This window comes from Ranitomeya imitator, chromosome 4 (assembly GCF_032444005.1).
Source record: "Ranitomeya imitator isolate aRanImi1 chromosome 4, aRanImi1.pri, whole genome shotgun sequence".
Taxonomy (NCBI): Eukaryota; Metazoa; Chordata; class Amphibia; order Anura; family Dendrobatidae; genus Ranitomeya; species Ranitomeya imitator.
Genome location: NC_091285.1, coordinates 677,067,846 through 677,083,451, shown reverse-complemented (window position 1 = coordinate 677,083,451; position 15,606 = coordinate 677,067,846). Strand labels below are relative to the sequence as shown.

General features: G+C 41.1%; 1 protein-coding gene and 1 long non-coding RNA gene across 2 annotated transcripts in view; one reads left to right on the top strand and one right to left on the bottom strand.

Annotated features, from left to right (window-relative positions):
• The window catches only part of LOC138677301 (uncharacterized), a 355,122-nt gene that overhangs the window by 274,667 nt on the left and 64,849 nt on the right, over window positions 1-15,606 (top strand). The window lies entirely within an intron of this gene.
• The window catches only part of LOC138677300 (mucin-2-like), a 59,322-nt gene that overhangs the window by 5,769 nt on the left and 37,947 nt on the right, over window positions 1-15,606 (bottom strand). The window contains exons 3-4 of the mRNA XM_069767336.1: window positions 14,524-14,645; window positions 11,980-12,038 (exon numbers count right to left, since the gene is read on the bottom strand). Coding sequence (XP_069623437.1) covers window positions 11,980-12,038; window positions 14,524-14,645 — 181 coding nt within the window. The remainder of the gene's footprint in view (window positions 1-11,979; window positions 12,039-14,523; window positions 14,646-15,606) is intronic.

Genomic DNA, 15,606 nt, shown 5'->3' with positions numbered 1-15,606 from the left:
GCATCAGCGGAATGGGCAACACAACCATTGAGCCAGAGGTTGCTATGTCACTGGAGTTTACTGCTAAATTCTACATAGGAGGCCTATTTTGGAGACTCCAGAACTTGGTGCGATATCTCTCAGGGGTGATGGTAACAAGGACCAACAGAGTCTCCTTAACAGTCCAATAGTCCAGGCAGTCCTGAGCCCAAGCGAACGAACAGCAATCTTTATATGGCCAGTCATACAAATCCACAGGTATTTTGCCCAATCAGCTGTGGACACCTGGTGCATCAGCATCAGGGTTTCAAAGCTTTGCAGATGTTCATCATCCTCTGTGTTGGAGTCATTAAACACTGACATATCTCTGTAGTGGAGATGATTTCCTTGGTGGTGTGAAAACATGAATGTAGGGGCCAGTGCTGACGGTAGTGATACTGGAACTTCCAAAACTGATTCTATAACACAAACCCTCTCCTCACTTGAGGCTCTGGGTCCCAATGCGACCAACAACTACTGGATTTGGGTTGCTTGGGACTGGGTATTTAATTTCAGACTGACACTGAATTCCTCTTGATCAAACTCATCATCCTCCACAAAGCTCTGGACATCCCAAAGGATGAATTCCTGGATCAAATCTGACCGTGTGTTGGTGGCCCTGGATTCGAGCCATCAAAACTGGCACACGTCCTGTAGTTGCACTGTAGTTGCAGTTTCCTGTTGATGCTGTATATCAGCTCCTGTCCACTTCTCAAGGCCGAGCTGGTGGGCATGGAAATGGTGGCGTCCGAAATCTGCTGTGTATGCCTCACCTATGGTCTGTTGGGTCTGTCTATCTGTCTCCTTGTTTGTGGAGCCCTTAGACAATGTCTACAAACACCAGTCCCTTGTAGCTCCCCCGGATCAGCTGGGCTGAGTAGTATTCCACTTCTGCCACCAAGTGTGGAGACTTGAGGGTCACTGGGTGTTCTTGTCTGTTGGCCCAGCTGTCTTAAGAAAGACGACTTGGACCAGGGTTCATCCCACTGAACACACGTTTGCCCTACCCGTGGGTTTAATACTACTCAGACAACACAGAGTGAGGGTTAAACAATAGGATGATACTTTTTGGGTTCACTAACAGTCCATAACATACACTCTCTGACAGAAGTTATGTCGCTTATCCATGTTATGTAAATAAAAGACACATTAAAGATGCCAGCCATCTCTGCAGTTGATCTGGTCTTCAGCCTCTTGATAATCCAGGCTTTGTTCGCAGGGTGGATTTTTGGCATGTTGTCAGAGCTCAAGTTGCAGTTCAAGTGAAGGTCTGGGGTGCTGGGTTTCTTTTTATACACAGACACTAATTAACTGATCATTTACTAAGCACAGGTGAGGATGTAAACTAGGATTGGGTGCATTATATGACCAGGTGACAAAACTTTTGTCTTGCTAAAATCTGTGTCTATTAACTGATCAATATTTCTGCATTGATGCCAATTTATTTTCTTAACCTAAACCACATTTTGGAGGGTTTCAGCTTTCAAAAGAATAATTTATAGAACCAATGGATAAATTTAACGTCAGGTTATAAGCTTTTATTTACATAACATGGATAAGCGACATAACTCCTGTCAGGGAGTGTATAGTACAGTTCCAGTGAGTACATAAGATGGTGCAAATGTCAGAATTTCACCCTTCTGCTTGTTCACCAGGAATTAGTACATCTGCAACTGTGGGCTTTCACGGCCAACTACCCCAAGCAGTACCACTCCACATTTGGCGGGCACCCACAGAGAGAGGAGGAAGCTGACACAGTACATTGAGCTATGTAGCCAGGTCCCTTTTATATCCACAGCTGTCATTCAGGGCACTATCAATTCAATTCACCTGCATATTTTGTCCTTCAGTGGTTGTAGAATAATAAACTGCAGAGCTGCTACAATGGGTGACCACTAGGCTTTCAACGCAACGTATTAACAAACATCGATTGTTCAATTAACCTGCATCTTTGTCCTTCAAGGTTATTTAGAAGAAGAAATTGCAGGGGCTGACATAATAAGTAATCAGCAGGCGTTCAACAAATCAACATGCAACAAGAGTCAACAATGGCTTATGTCTCTTGACCTACTAAATAATACGTCTGGTATAATTAATAATAAATGCTGTCTTGTCACAGTAGTGTTATATGACTTTAAATCAGATGCATCTTGCACATTGTTTTTTTGTTTTCTGGTTCATAGATGCTAGTTTCTACTATTATTATCAGAGGTGAGGGTGAAAATACAGGTTAAGGATTGATTTATGCGCCAGGAAAACTTCAATGCATATGCCAAATGTATTTATATGCCCTAATACAGTATTTGCCGTCATATGGCAATTGTTTATGCTTGCTTTAATGGAGAATTATCAGAAAAGTTACACAAATGTTAAAAAATTTCAGCAATGCCTTGCTTAATCTTTTCCTCTTCCTCCTCAAGAGCTAAAACATATCCCTTGTGCTCCTCCTCGCTGTCCTGTGTATAGGTATAAGAAAACTTGCGACAACAGGAGCTTGGTCTGCCTTCTGTAGGACAAAATTTTACTGCGCCCTACCCCTATAACTAAGAGGGTGCAGATTCAGACAGCTACCAGAAGAAGAAGGAAGTGATCTGCAGGAAATTAACTTGTATATTGTCTGCGGGATTTCTATAAGACTGATAGTTTTCGAAGCATGCAAAAAACACTGCAGACCTGCCAAGTAGTACCTTCTTTGTGAACACTGATCTTCTCGAAAGATCTCACTTTCACCAGAGATGAGTAAATAGGGCAGCACACTGCAGCGCCAAAACATGCAAACTTGAAAACACGAAATTTGAACTGCATTACTGCACTAGAAATATGAAAAATGAGAGCTTTAAGCGCATAAAAATGGCCATATTTATGTGTACCTCGTAGCCACTTTAAGGCATCTCTCTTATACGAGGTCCTACGCTTGACCTACCTCACCGAGAATAAACGTCTCCATCTGAATGGGTACATGTGAAACCTCTTCTTGGACTCAAATTCTCTCTCTCTGTGGAGGGGTATTAGACCTACTATAATTAAAACACCTGTGGCTAGGAGGCGGGAGTGCACGATCAGAAGGCTAGAGAATACATTTCAAAAACCTGACCTGCACATCCAAACATAGACTGAGTGTGAACAGGTGCTGAACCCAGAGTCGCCAACTCGTATATAGTTAAGTAAATAGGGCAGCACACTGCAGCGCCAAAACATGCAAACTTGAAATACGAAATTTGAACTGCATTACTGCACTTGGCTACGAGGTACACATAAAATTGGCCATTTTCATGCGCTAAAATCTCTCATTTTTCATATTTCTAGTGCAGTAATGCAGTTCAAATTTCGTGTTTTCAAGTTTGCATGTTTTGGCGCTGCAGTGTGCTGCCTTATTTACTTAACTATATACGAGTTGGCGACTCTAGGTTCAGCACCTGTTCACACTCAGTCTATGCTTGGATGTGCAGGTCAGGTTTTTGAAATGTATTCTCTAGCCTTCTGATCGTGCACTCCCTGCCTCCTAGCTTCAGGTGTTTTAATTATAGTAGGTCCAATACCCCTCCACAGAGCGAGAGAATTTTAGTCTAGGAAGAGGTTTCACATGTACCCATTCAGATGGAGACGTTTATTCTCAGCGAGGTAAGGCAAGCGTAGGACCTCGTATAAGAGAGATGCCGTAAAGGGGCTACCAGGTACACATAAAATTGGCCATTTTTATGCACTAAACGCTCTCATTTTTCATATTTCTAGTGCAGTAATGCAGTTCAAATTTCGTATTTCAAGTTTGTATGTTCTAGCGCTGCAGTGTGCTGCCTTATTTACTTAACTATATACGAGTTGGCGACTCTGGGTTCAGCACCTGTTCACACTCAGTCTATGTTTGGATGTGCAGATCAGGTTTTTTGAAATTTCACCAGAGATGAGTCACAAATTCATATTGTTCTGTGCCAAGTCTGTGAGGTTGACAGCACACTTACTAGCACTGTAGATCAGCCCCTTCTGTATCACACATCGACCACCATTACAGTCATGGTAGTAGCGGGATGACGGATCGCAGTGAGAAATGCAGGTCAGACCTTCAGAAGTGATGATTTGTGTGTAAAATTCTTGAAACTCCGGAGGAATTTTCTTTATACAAAAGTCTGCGGAGTAAAGTATCAACAATAAAAAAAAAATTAAAGTAAGCAAAATACTGAAAAGAGTTCAAAATGATAGGCATATTTTTTTTCCTACCGATATTTGGGATTTCCTCCTTTGAGACAGTTCCAAAATCTGGATCATAGCATAGAATACCTGCGGGAATAGGCAACAGACACAAAGTAGAAATTGTTGGTCAACGTTGTAAAGAAAGTAGAGCTCGTTCAAGCTCCTAAGTTGGGAGAGAAATCTGATTTTCCTATTATTAATTTAGGTGGAAAACCTTTTTAGATGTTTGTCCCAAGTATTCAAGAAAAGTTAAACCCGGGAGATGATAAATTCAATTCACTAACCTGAGTCTGTGCAGTTATCGGTCTTTACAGTGTCCACCGTATCCTTGATTTGCTCTAAGATCACCTCATATTGGTCTGTTACGTTGACATCTTCTTTGTACTGAATTTCCACAATCACTCTGTGGTCCACTATGATGCTCCCACTCCTGCCAAAGTAGCGTAAAACTTGTCAATATGACATTAAATGGTTTTGTCCACCCAGTGGTCCAGACAGCGACAAGGGTGGAAATGTAATCCTAGAACTAAACCTTGCCACCAGGGACGACCTATATTGGCAACTTACAGCTGGCACAGGACCAGGCCAGTGATCCATGGATCCATTGGATCTGGATGATATATAACATGTAATTGGTGGTACTTGACTTTTAACTTCTTAGAAATTTAATTTCTAAGTGTTGCATGATGATTAATAAATTTGGCATTTACACCCCACTGGAGTGAGTTTGCGACTTAGTCACAATACATTTGGTTACATCTTAATTTGCAAAGCTAACTGCGCCCACTTTTAAAAAGTGGTGAGAGTAGCTTAAAATCATTAAAAATATATATTTTTTCCCCTAAATAATGGAATTTGTGATTTTTTTTTAAAATTAATTAATTTACCTCTACATGGCCAAAAAAAAGAAATGTAGAAATTTGTACAAATTTATTAAAAAAGAAAAACTGAAATCTCACATGGTCATAAGTCTTCAGACCCTTTGCTCAGTACTGAGTAGAAGCACCTTTTGAGCTAGTACAGCCATGAGTCTTCTTGGGAATGATACAACAAGTTTTTCACACCCGTATTTTGGGATCCTCTGCCATTCTTCCTTGCAGATCCTCTCCAGTTCCGTCAGGTTGGATGGTGAACGTTGGTGGACTGCTATTTTCAGGTCTCTCCAGAGATGCTCAATTGGGTTTAGGTCAGGGCTCTGTCTGAAGAATGGTCACAGAGTTGTTCTGAAGCCGCTTCGTTATTTTAGCTGTGTGCTTAGGGTCATTGTCTTGTTGGAAGGTGAACCTGCGGCCTAGTATGAGGTCCACAGCACTCTGGAAGAGGTTTACATCCAGGATATCTCTGTACTTGGCTGCATTCCTGTTTCCTTCAATTGCAACCAGTCGTCCTGTCCCTGCAGCTGGAAAAGACCCCCATAGCTTGATGCTGCCTCCACCATGTTTTACTGTTGGGATTGTATTCTGCAGGTGATGAGCAGTGCCTGGTTTTCTCCAAACATACCACTTAGAATTTTTTGGTGCTGATTCTGACTTCGTCTCATCAGTCCAAAGAGTCTTATTTCTCATAGTCTGGGAGTCCTTCATGTGTTTTTTTTTTATCAAACTCTATGAGGGCTTTCATATATCTTGCACTGAGGAGAGGCTTCCATTGGGCCACTCTGCCATAAAGGTCTGACTGGTTGAGGGCTGCAGTGATAGTTGACATTGTGAAACTTTCTCCTATTTCCCTACTGCATATCTGGAGCTCAGCCACAGTGATCTTGGGGTTCTTCTTTACCTCTCTCACCAGGCTCTTCTCCCATGATTGCTCAGTTTGGCTGGACACCAGTTCTAGGAAATCTTCTGGTGGTCCCAAACTTCTTCTATTTAAGGATTATGGAGGTGACTGTGCTCTTAGGAACCTTGAGTACTGCAGAAATGTTGTTGTAACCATGGCCAGATCTGTGCCTTGCCACAATTCTGTCTCTGAGCTCCTTGGCCAGTTCCTTTGACCTCATGATTCTCCTTTGGTCTGACATGCACTGTGAGCTGTGAGGTCTTATATAGACAGGTGTGCGCCTTTCCAAATCAAGTCCTATCAGATTAACTAAACACAGCTGGACTCCAAAGAAGGAGTAGAACCATCTCAAGGAGGGTCACAAGGTAATGGACAGCATGTGACTGAGTGTCTGAGTAAAGGGTCTGAATACTTACGGCCATATGATATTTCAGTTTTTCTTTTTTGACAAATATGCAAAATTTCTGCATTTCTGTTTTTTTTTCAGTCAAGATGGGGTACAGAGTGTACATTAACCCCTTCATGACCTTGGGATTTTTTGTTTTTCCGTGTTCGTTTTTCACTCCCCTCCTTCCCAGAGCCATAACGTTTTTATTTTTCCGTCAATTTGGCCATGTGAGGGCTTATTTTTTGCGGGATGAGTTGTACTTTTGAACGACATCATTGGTTTTAGCATGTCGTTTACTAGAAAACAGGAAAAAAATTCCAAGTGCAGTAAAATTGCAAAAAAAGTGCAGTCCCACACTTGTTTTTTGTTTGGCTTTTTTGCTAGGTTCACTAAATGCTAAAACTGACCTGACATTATGATTCTCCAGGTCAGTACGAGTTCATAGACACCTAACATGTCTAGGTTATTTTTTACCTAAGTAGTGAAAAAAAAATCCAAACTTTGCTAAAAAAAAAAAAAAAATTTGTGGCATTTTCCGATACTCGTAGCGTCTCCATTTTTCATGATCTGGGGTCGGTTGAGGGCTTATTTTTTGCGTGCCGAGATGACGTTTTTAATGATAGCATTTTGGTGCCGACACGTTTTTTTGATCGCCCGTTATTGCATTTTAATGCAATGTTGCGGCGACCAAAAAAACCGTAATTCTGGCATTTTGAATTTTTTTCTCGCTACACTGTTTAGCGATCAGGTTAATGCTTTTCTTTATTGATAGATCGGGCGATTCTGAACGCGGTGATACCAAATATGTGTAGATTTGATTTTTTTTAATTCATTTATTTTGATTGGGGCGAAAGGGGGGGGATTTAAACTTTTTTTTTTTTTTCAAATTTTTTTTTACTTTTTTTTAAACTTTTGCCATGTTTCAATAGCCTCCATGGGAGGCTAGAAGCAGGCACAACTCGATCGCCTCTGCTACATAGCAGCGATCTGCTGATCGTTGCTATGTATCAGAAATGCAGGTGTGCTGTGAGCGCCGACCACAGGGTGGCGCTCACAGCCACTGGCGATCAGTAACCATAGAGGTCTCAAGGACCTCTATGGTTACAATGTACAAGCATCGCCGACCTCCGATCATGTGACAGCACAAAATCAAATCATGATAGTGTACAATGCACTAATTGCAATGATTCCCCTGTAAAATTTACTATACTGACCCAATGCTTTATTATTTATACATTGTAAGTAAAACTCTTATTTGTTGGAACATACAGTAACTAGTGAAGCAGTATAATTAATTATTACAATGCCAGAATGATAGGAGTTAATAGCTGTTGACTTTCTTAGGTGACATCTACAGTTGTGCTCAAAAGTTTACATACCTAGGCAGAATTTTTGCTTTCTTGGTATTTTTTTTTTTAGAGAATATGAATGATAACACCAAAACTTTTTCTACACTCATGGTTAGTGGTTGGGTGAAGCCATTTATTGTCAAACTACTGTGTTTTCTCATTTTAAATTATAATGACAACCCAAAACATCCAAATGACCCTGATCAAAAGTTCACATACATTTATTAATACTGTATATTGCCCCCTCTAACATCAATAACAGCTTTAAGTCTTTTGTGGTAGTTGTGGATGAGGTTCTTTATGTTCTCAGATGGTAAAGCTGCCCACTCTTCTTGGCAATAAGCCTCCAATTCCTGTAAATTCGTGGGCTGTCTAGTATGTACTGCGCGCTTGAGATCTCCCCAGAGTGGCTCAATGATATTGAGGTCAGGAGACTGAAATGGCCACACCAAAATCATCACTTTGTTTTGCTGTAGCTAATGACTGCTTAGCTAGGCCTTTTTGGATAGTTGTCATGTTGGAACATCCACGTACTTCCCATGCGCAGCTTCCGGGCTGATGATTGCAAATTTGCCTCCAGTATTTGCTGATATCGTACTGCATTCATCTTTCCTTCAACTTTGACCAAGTTTCCTGTGCCTTTATAGCTCACATATCCCCAAAACATCAGCGATCCACCTCCATGCTTTACAGTAGGAATGGTGTTCCTTTCATCATAGGCCTTGTTAAACCTCTCTCCAAATGTAACATTTATGGTTGTGGCCAAAAAGTCCAATTTTGTTCTCATCACTCCAAATTACCTTGTTCCAGAAGTTTTGAGGCTTGTCTCTGTGTTGTTTTGTGTATTGTAGGTAAGATACTTTGTGGCATTTGCGCAGTAATGGCTTTCTTCTGGCGACTCGGCCATGCAGCCCATTTTTCTCTTTGTCTCTTATTCTCTTAAGTGCTTAAGTGCCTCCTTATGTGCATCTTGAAACAGCCACACCGCTAGTTTTCAGAGAGTCCAGTATTTCAGCTGATGTTATTTGTGGGTTTTTCTTTGCATTCATGGCAGTTGTGGACAAAATTTTTGTTGGTCTACCTGACCGTGGTTTTGTTTTTACAGCGCGCCTGATTTTCCATTTGTTAATCACAGTGTGAGCGCTACTGACTGGCATTATCAATTCCTTGAATATCTTTTTGTATCCCTTTTCTGTTTTATACAGTTCAACTACCTTTTCCCATAGATCCGTTGAGAATTATTTTCCTTTCACCATGACTCAAAATCCAGAAACGACAGTGGCTGGATGAAAGATGCAAGAGTCTGTCTGGATCCCAGAATCTCACTCAGCTTTTATGCACACACTGATTACAAGCAGACAGGTCACAGGTGAGGATGTTACCTTTAGTAGCCATTCACACCCATTTCTGTCAACGTCTGTGCATGTTATCAGGCCAAAACTATCAGGGTTTGTGAACTTTTTGATCAGGATCATTTGGATGTTTCGGGTTGTCATTATGATTTAAAAAGAGAAAACACAGTAGTTTGACAATAAATGGCTTCACCAACCACTAACCATGAGTGGAGAAAAAGTTTTGGTGTTCTCATTCATATTCTCTGAAAAAAGCCAAGAAAGCAAAAATTCTGCCGGGGGTATATAAACTTTTGAGCACAACTGTATATGCAGGTACCTCTCACAAAATTAGAATATCATCAAAAAGTTAATTTATTTCAGTTCTTCAATAAAAAAAGTGATGCTCACATATTATATAGAGTCATTACAAACAGACTGCTCTATTTCACGTGTTTATTTCTGTTAATGTTGATGATTATGGCTTACAGCCAATGAAACTTAAAAGTCATTATCTCAGTAAATTAGTACACTTTATAACACCAACTTGAAAAATGATTTTAAATGATGGCGTAGTGAAATGTATGTTCAGTAAATGCACTCAATATTTGGTCGGGGAACCATTTGCATCAATTACTGCATCAATGCGGCGTGGCATGGAGGCGATCAGCCTATGTCATTGCTGAGGGGTTATGGAAGCCCAGGTTACATTGATTGTAACCTTCAGCTCATCTGCATTGTTGGGTCTGGTGTCTCATCTTCCTCTTGAAAATAGATTCTCTATGGGGTTAAGGTCAAGTGAGTTTGCTGCCAATCAAGCACAGTGATACTGTTGTTTGTTAACCAGGTATTGGTACATTTGTCAGTGTGGACAGGGGCCAAGTCCTGCTGGAGAATGACATTTCCATCTTCAAAAAGCTTGTCGGCAGAGGGAAGCATGAAGTGCTCTAAAATTTCCTGGTAGACGGCTGTGCTGACTTTGATCTTGATAAAACACAGTGGACCTACACCAGCAGATGACATGGCTCCCCAAACCATCACTGATTGTGGAGGCTTCACACTAGACCTCCAGCAGCTTGGATTGTGGCCTCTCCACTCTTCCTCCAGACTCTGGAACCTCGATCTCCAAATGAAATGCAAAATTTACTTTCATCTGAAAACAACACCTTGAACCACTGAGAACAGTCCAGTTCTTTTTCTCCTTGGCCCAGGTAAGACGCTTCTGGTGTTGTCTATTGGTCATGAGTGGCTTGACACAAGGAAAGCAACACTTGTAGCCCATGTCCTGGATACGTCTGTGTGTGGTGGCTCTTGAAGCCAGATTCTTTAACCCCTATCTGACCTCGGACGGGATAGTACGTCCGAGGTCAGATCCCCTGCTTTGATGCAGGGCTCCGCGGTGAGCCCGCATCAAAGCCGGGACATGTCAGCTGTTTTGAACAGCTGACATGTGCCCGTAATAGGCGCGGGCAGAATCGCGATCTGCCCGCACCTATTAACCAGTTAAATGCCGCTGTCAATCGCAGACAGCGGCATTTAACTACCGCATCCGGCCGGGCGGCTGGAAATGTCGGCATCGCCGACCCCCGTCACATGATCGGGGGTCGGCGATGCGTCAGGATGGTGACCATAGAGGTCCTAGAGACCTCTATGGTTACTGATGACCGGATCGCTGCTATGTAGCAGAGCCGATCGAGTTGTGCCAGCTTCTAGCCTCCCATGGAGGCTATTGAAGCATGGCAAAAGTTAAAAAAAAAGTTAAAAAAAATGTGAAAAAAAAATATATAAAAGTTTAAATCACCCCCCTTTCGCCCCAATCAAAATAAATCAATAAAAAAAAAATCAAATCTACACATATTTGGTATCGCCGCGCTCAGAATCGCCCGATCTATCAATTAAAAAAAAGCATTAACCTGATTGCTAAACGGCGTAGCGAGAAAAAAATTCGAAACGGCAGAATTACGTTTTTTAGGTCACCGCGACATTGCATTAAAATGCAATAACGGGCGATCAAAAGAACGTATCTGCACCAAAAAGCTATCATTAAAAATGCCAGCTCAGCACGCAAAAGATAAGCCCTCAACCGACCCCAGATCACGAAAAATGGAGACGCTACGAGTATCGGAAAATGGTGCAATTTTTTTTTTTTTTTTTTTTTTAGCAAAGTTTGGAATTTTTTTTCACCACTTAGATAAAAAATAACCTAGTCATGTTTGGTGTCTATGAACTCGTACTGACCTGGAGAATCAAAATGGCAGCTCAGTTTTAGCATTTAGCGAACCTAGCAAAAAAGCCAAACAAAAAGCAAGTGTGGGATTGCACTTTTTTTGCAATTTCACCGCACTTGGAATTTTTTTCCCGTTTTCTAGTACACGACATGCTAAAACCAATGATGTTGTTCAAAAGTACAACTCATCCCGCAAAAAATAAGCTCTCACATGGCCAAATTGACGGAAAAATAAAAAAGTTATGCCTCTGGGAAGGAGGGGAGTGAAAAACGAACACGGTCATGAAGGGGTTAACAATGACCTTTTGTGCTTAGCCTCCTTGTGGAGTGTGTCAATGACTGCCTTCTGGACATCTGTCAGGTCAGCAGTCTTCCCCATGATTGTGGAGCTACTGAAACAGGCTAAAGGACCTTTTTAAATGCTCAGGAAGCCTTTGCAGGTGTTTTTTGCTAATTATTCTAATTTACTGAGATAATGACTTTATGGTTTACAGCCAATGAAAACCCCAATCATTAGCATTAACAGAAATAAACACGTGAAATAGATCACTCTGTCTGTAATGACTATATAATATATGAGATTCACTTTTTGTATTGTAGAACTGAAATAAATAAAATGTTTTATGATATTTTAATTTTATGAGAAGCAGCGGTAGATCTTCATTTTTGGCTTAAACTTTTTGCCACCTGCAAGAAACTTACCTTATTTCCACAATTTCTATATCTTTATAGCCTTCCAAATCTTTATAGACTTGTCTCATCTACATAAACAAAGAACAAAGATTATTGCTTTTGCTGGAATGAAGTTGAAAATATACTGTATGTTCCCCATATGTACTAGAGCATAAAGTTTCATGTAAAAGTTGGGGTACCCCTGGTCAAAATTACTGTTATTGTGAACAATTAAGCAAGCTGAAGATTAAATAATTTCGAAAAGGCCTAAAGTTAAAGATGACTCATTTCCCATTTGTATTTTAGGCAAAAAATATATATGTTTTTATCTTTTACATTTTAAAAATTGCAAAAAGGAAAATGGGCCAATGCAAAGGTTTGTGCACCTTGCATGGTTAGTTTGTAGTAGCACCCACATGTAAAACTACCACAGGCGATACATGCTTTTTGCAGCCAGCCAAGAGTCTTTCAATTCTTGTTTAAGGGATTTTCATCCATTCTTCCTTGAAAAATTCTTCCAGTTTTGTGGGATTCCTTGGTTGTCTACCATGCACTACTATTGTGAGATCTAGCCACAGATTGTCAATGATGTTCAGATCAAGGGACTGTGAGGGCCATTGCAAAACCTTCATCTTGTGCTTTGTGAGGTCGTCTATTGAGGATTTTGACATGTGTTTAGGATCATTATTCATTTGTAGAAGCCATCCTCTTTTCATCTTCAGCTTTTTTACAGATGGTGTTATGTTTGCATCAAGAATTTGTTTAGATTTCATGGAATCCATTCTTCCTTCTACACGTGAATTGTTCCCTGTGCCATTGACTGCAAACATGCCCAAAACATGATTGATCCTTCTCCATGCTTAAGGGTTGGCGATATATTCTTTTTCCTGAAATTCTGTGCTCTTTTTTCTCCACACATCAGTTTAATTATTGTGGCTAAAGAGTTCTATTTTAACCTCATCGATCCACAGGACTTTTTTCCAAAATGCATCAGGCTTGTTTGGATGTTCTTTTGCATGCTTCTGATACTGAATTTTATTGTGAGGATGCAGGAGTGGTTTTCTTCTGATGACTCTTCCATGAAGGCCATATATATGCGGGTGTCTCTGAATAGTAGAACAATGTACAACAACTTCAGAGTCTGCTAAATCTTTCTGAAGGTCTTTTACAGTTAAACGGGAGTTTCCTCTCCAGCAATCCTATGAGCAGCTCTCACTGAAATTTTGCTTGGTCTTCCAGACCTTATCTTGACCTTCACTGTTTGTGTTAACTGTTATTCCTTAATTAATATTGAAAATATATATTTACCTAATATACAAAGGAAATGTATCATCTTTAACTTTAGGCCTTTTAAAGATTATTTCTTCTTCAACTTGCTTAAAGGGAACCTGTCACCCCCAAAACAAAGCTAAGCCCACCAGCATCAGGGGCTTATCTACAGCATTCTGTAATGCTGTAGATAAGCTCCCGATGTATCTTGAAAGATGAGAAAAAGAGGTTAGATTATACTCACCTGGGTGGGCGGTCCGATCCGATGGGCGTCGCTGTCCGGTCCGGGGCCTCCTATCTTCATAGAACGATGTCCTCCTCTTGTTTTCGCGCTCTGGCGCAGGCATACTTTGTATGCCCTGTTGAGGGTAGAACAAAGTACTGCAGTGCGCAGGATCTGGGCCTCTCTGACCTTTCCCGACGCCTGCGCACTGCAGTACTTTATTCTGCCCTCAATAGGGCAGACAAAGTACGCCTGCACCGGAGCCGCAGCGTGAATGCAAGAAGAGGACGTCATCGTAAGAAGATGGGAGGCCCCGGACCGCGACAGCCATCGGACCGGACTACAGCGGGACTGCCCCTGGGTGAGTATAATCTAACCTCTTTTTCTCATCTTTCAGGATACATCGGGGGCTTATCTACAGCATTACAGAATGCTGCACGGTGGCTCAGTGGTTAGCACTGCAGCCTTGCAGCGCTGGAGTCCTGGGTTCAACCCCACCAAGGACAACATCTGCAAAGAGTTTGTATGTTCTCTCCGTGTTTGCGTGGGTTTCCTCCGGGCACTCCGGTTTCCTCCCACAATCCAAAGACATACTGATAGGGAATTTAGATTGTGAGCCCCATCGGGGACAGCAATGATAATATGGGGAAAATGTAAAGCACTGCGGAATATGTTAGCGCTATATAAAAATAAAGATTATTATTAATGCTGTAGATAAGACCCTGATGCCGGTGGGCTTAGTTCATCTTCGATTTTGGGGGTGACAGATTCCCTTTAATTGTCCACATTATCAGTAATTTTGACAATGACATGACAATGTAATTAGATAAACTCACTGATTTCGGTCAGATGTACCAACAATCTTACGTGTTCAGAGGTCTATGAGGGATAGGGCATGTTGAACTTGAATACTCTATACTTTTATCTTAACACTGAAAAGTTGCAACCAGAGGTGTCCGGCATCAGCTTACTCTTCTCCCCCCATTGAGAGCACATTTATGTGGGTGAAGATCAAAAGGAAAAACCATCAGCCAACAGCGCTTAAAAGTGTATGGTCACCTTTCAGTGTTTTGTCTCCTTACCTCGTCTTTAAACTCTGTTTCAAATTCTTTATATTCTTCTGATTGATTGTTTTTATAGTTGTCATCAAAAGGTTTATTAGTGATCTTCAACTCTACCTTCACAGAAGTTTCCACAGACTTTACTGCAAGAAAAAATAAGAAGATGTAAAATTGACTTTTAACAGCTCATAAAAACTTTCAGAAGTAAATGAAACCCATGAGATAGTAACTCCAGTTCACCTGAAGCCTTCTTCAAAATTTTGTCACATGTTTGGGAACATTTTTTTAACCCAATCATAAAAATATCAGAAGAACAAGTTAGAATCATAGAATGGTAGAGTTGGAAGGGACCTCGTGGGTCATCTGGTCCAACCCCCTGCTCAAAGCAGGATTCACTTAATCATCCCAGACAGATGTCTGTCCAGCCTCTGTGAGAGAGAGAGAGAGAGAGAGAGATTTCGTGAAACCCGGCTCGACCCTAAAAAAGTCAAGGTCGCTCAACCCTACTCACCACCTCTCATGGCAGCCAGTTCCACTCATTGATCACCCTCACTGTCAAAAAGATTTTTCTAATATCTAATCTGTGTCTTCTTCCATTCAGGTTCATCCCATTGCTTCTAGTCTTTACTTGTAAAAATGAGAATAAAGATGATCCCTCTACAATGTGACAGCCCTTGAGATATTTGTAGACAGCTATTAAGTCTCCTCTCAGTCTTCTTATTTGCAAGCTAAATATTCCCAAATCCTTTAACCTTTCCTCATAGGACATGGTCTGCAGACCAGTCACCGTTCTGGTCACTCTTCTCTGAACTTGCTCCAGTTTGTTGATGTCTTTTTTAAATGTGGTGCCCAAAACTGGACACAGTATTCCAGATGAGGTCTGACCAAAGAGGAGTAGAGAGCAATAATGACTTCACGTGTTCTAGACTGTACGCTTCTGTTAATACATCCCAGAATAGCATTTGCCCTTTTTGCTGCTGCATCACACTGTTGACTCATGTTCAGTCTGTGATCTATTAGTATACCAAAGTCTTTTTTCACATGTGCTGTAGCTTACACCTATTCCTCCCATTGTGTATATGCTTTTTTCATTTTTAATACTCC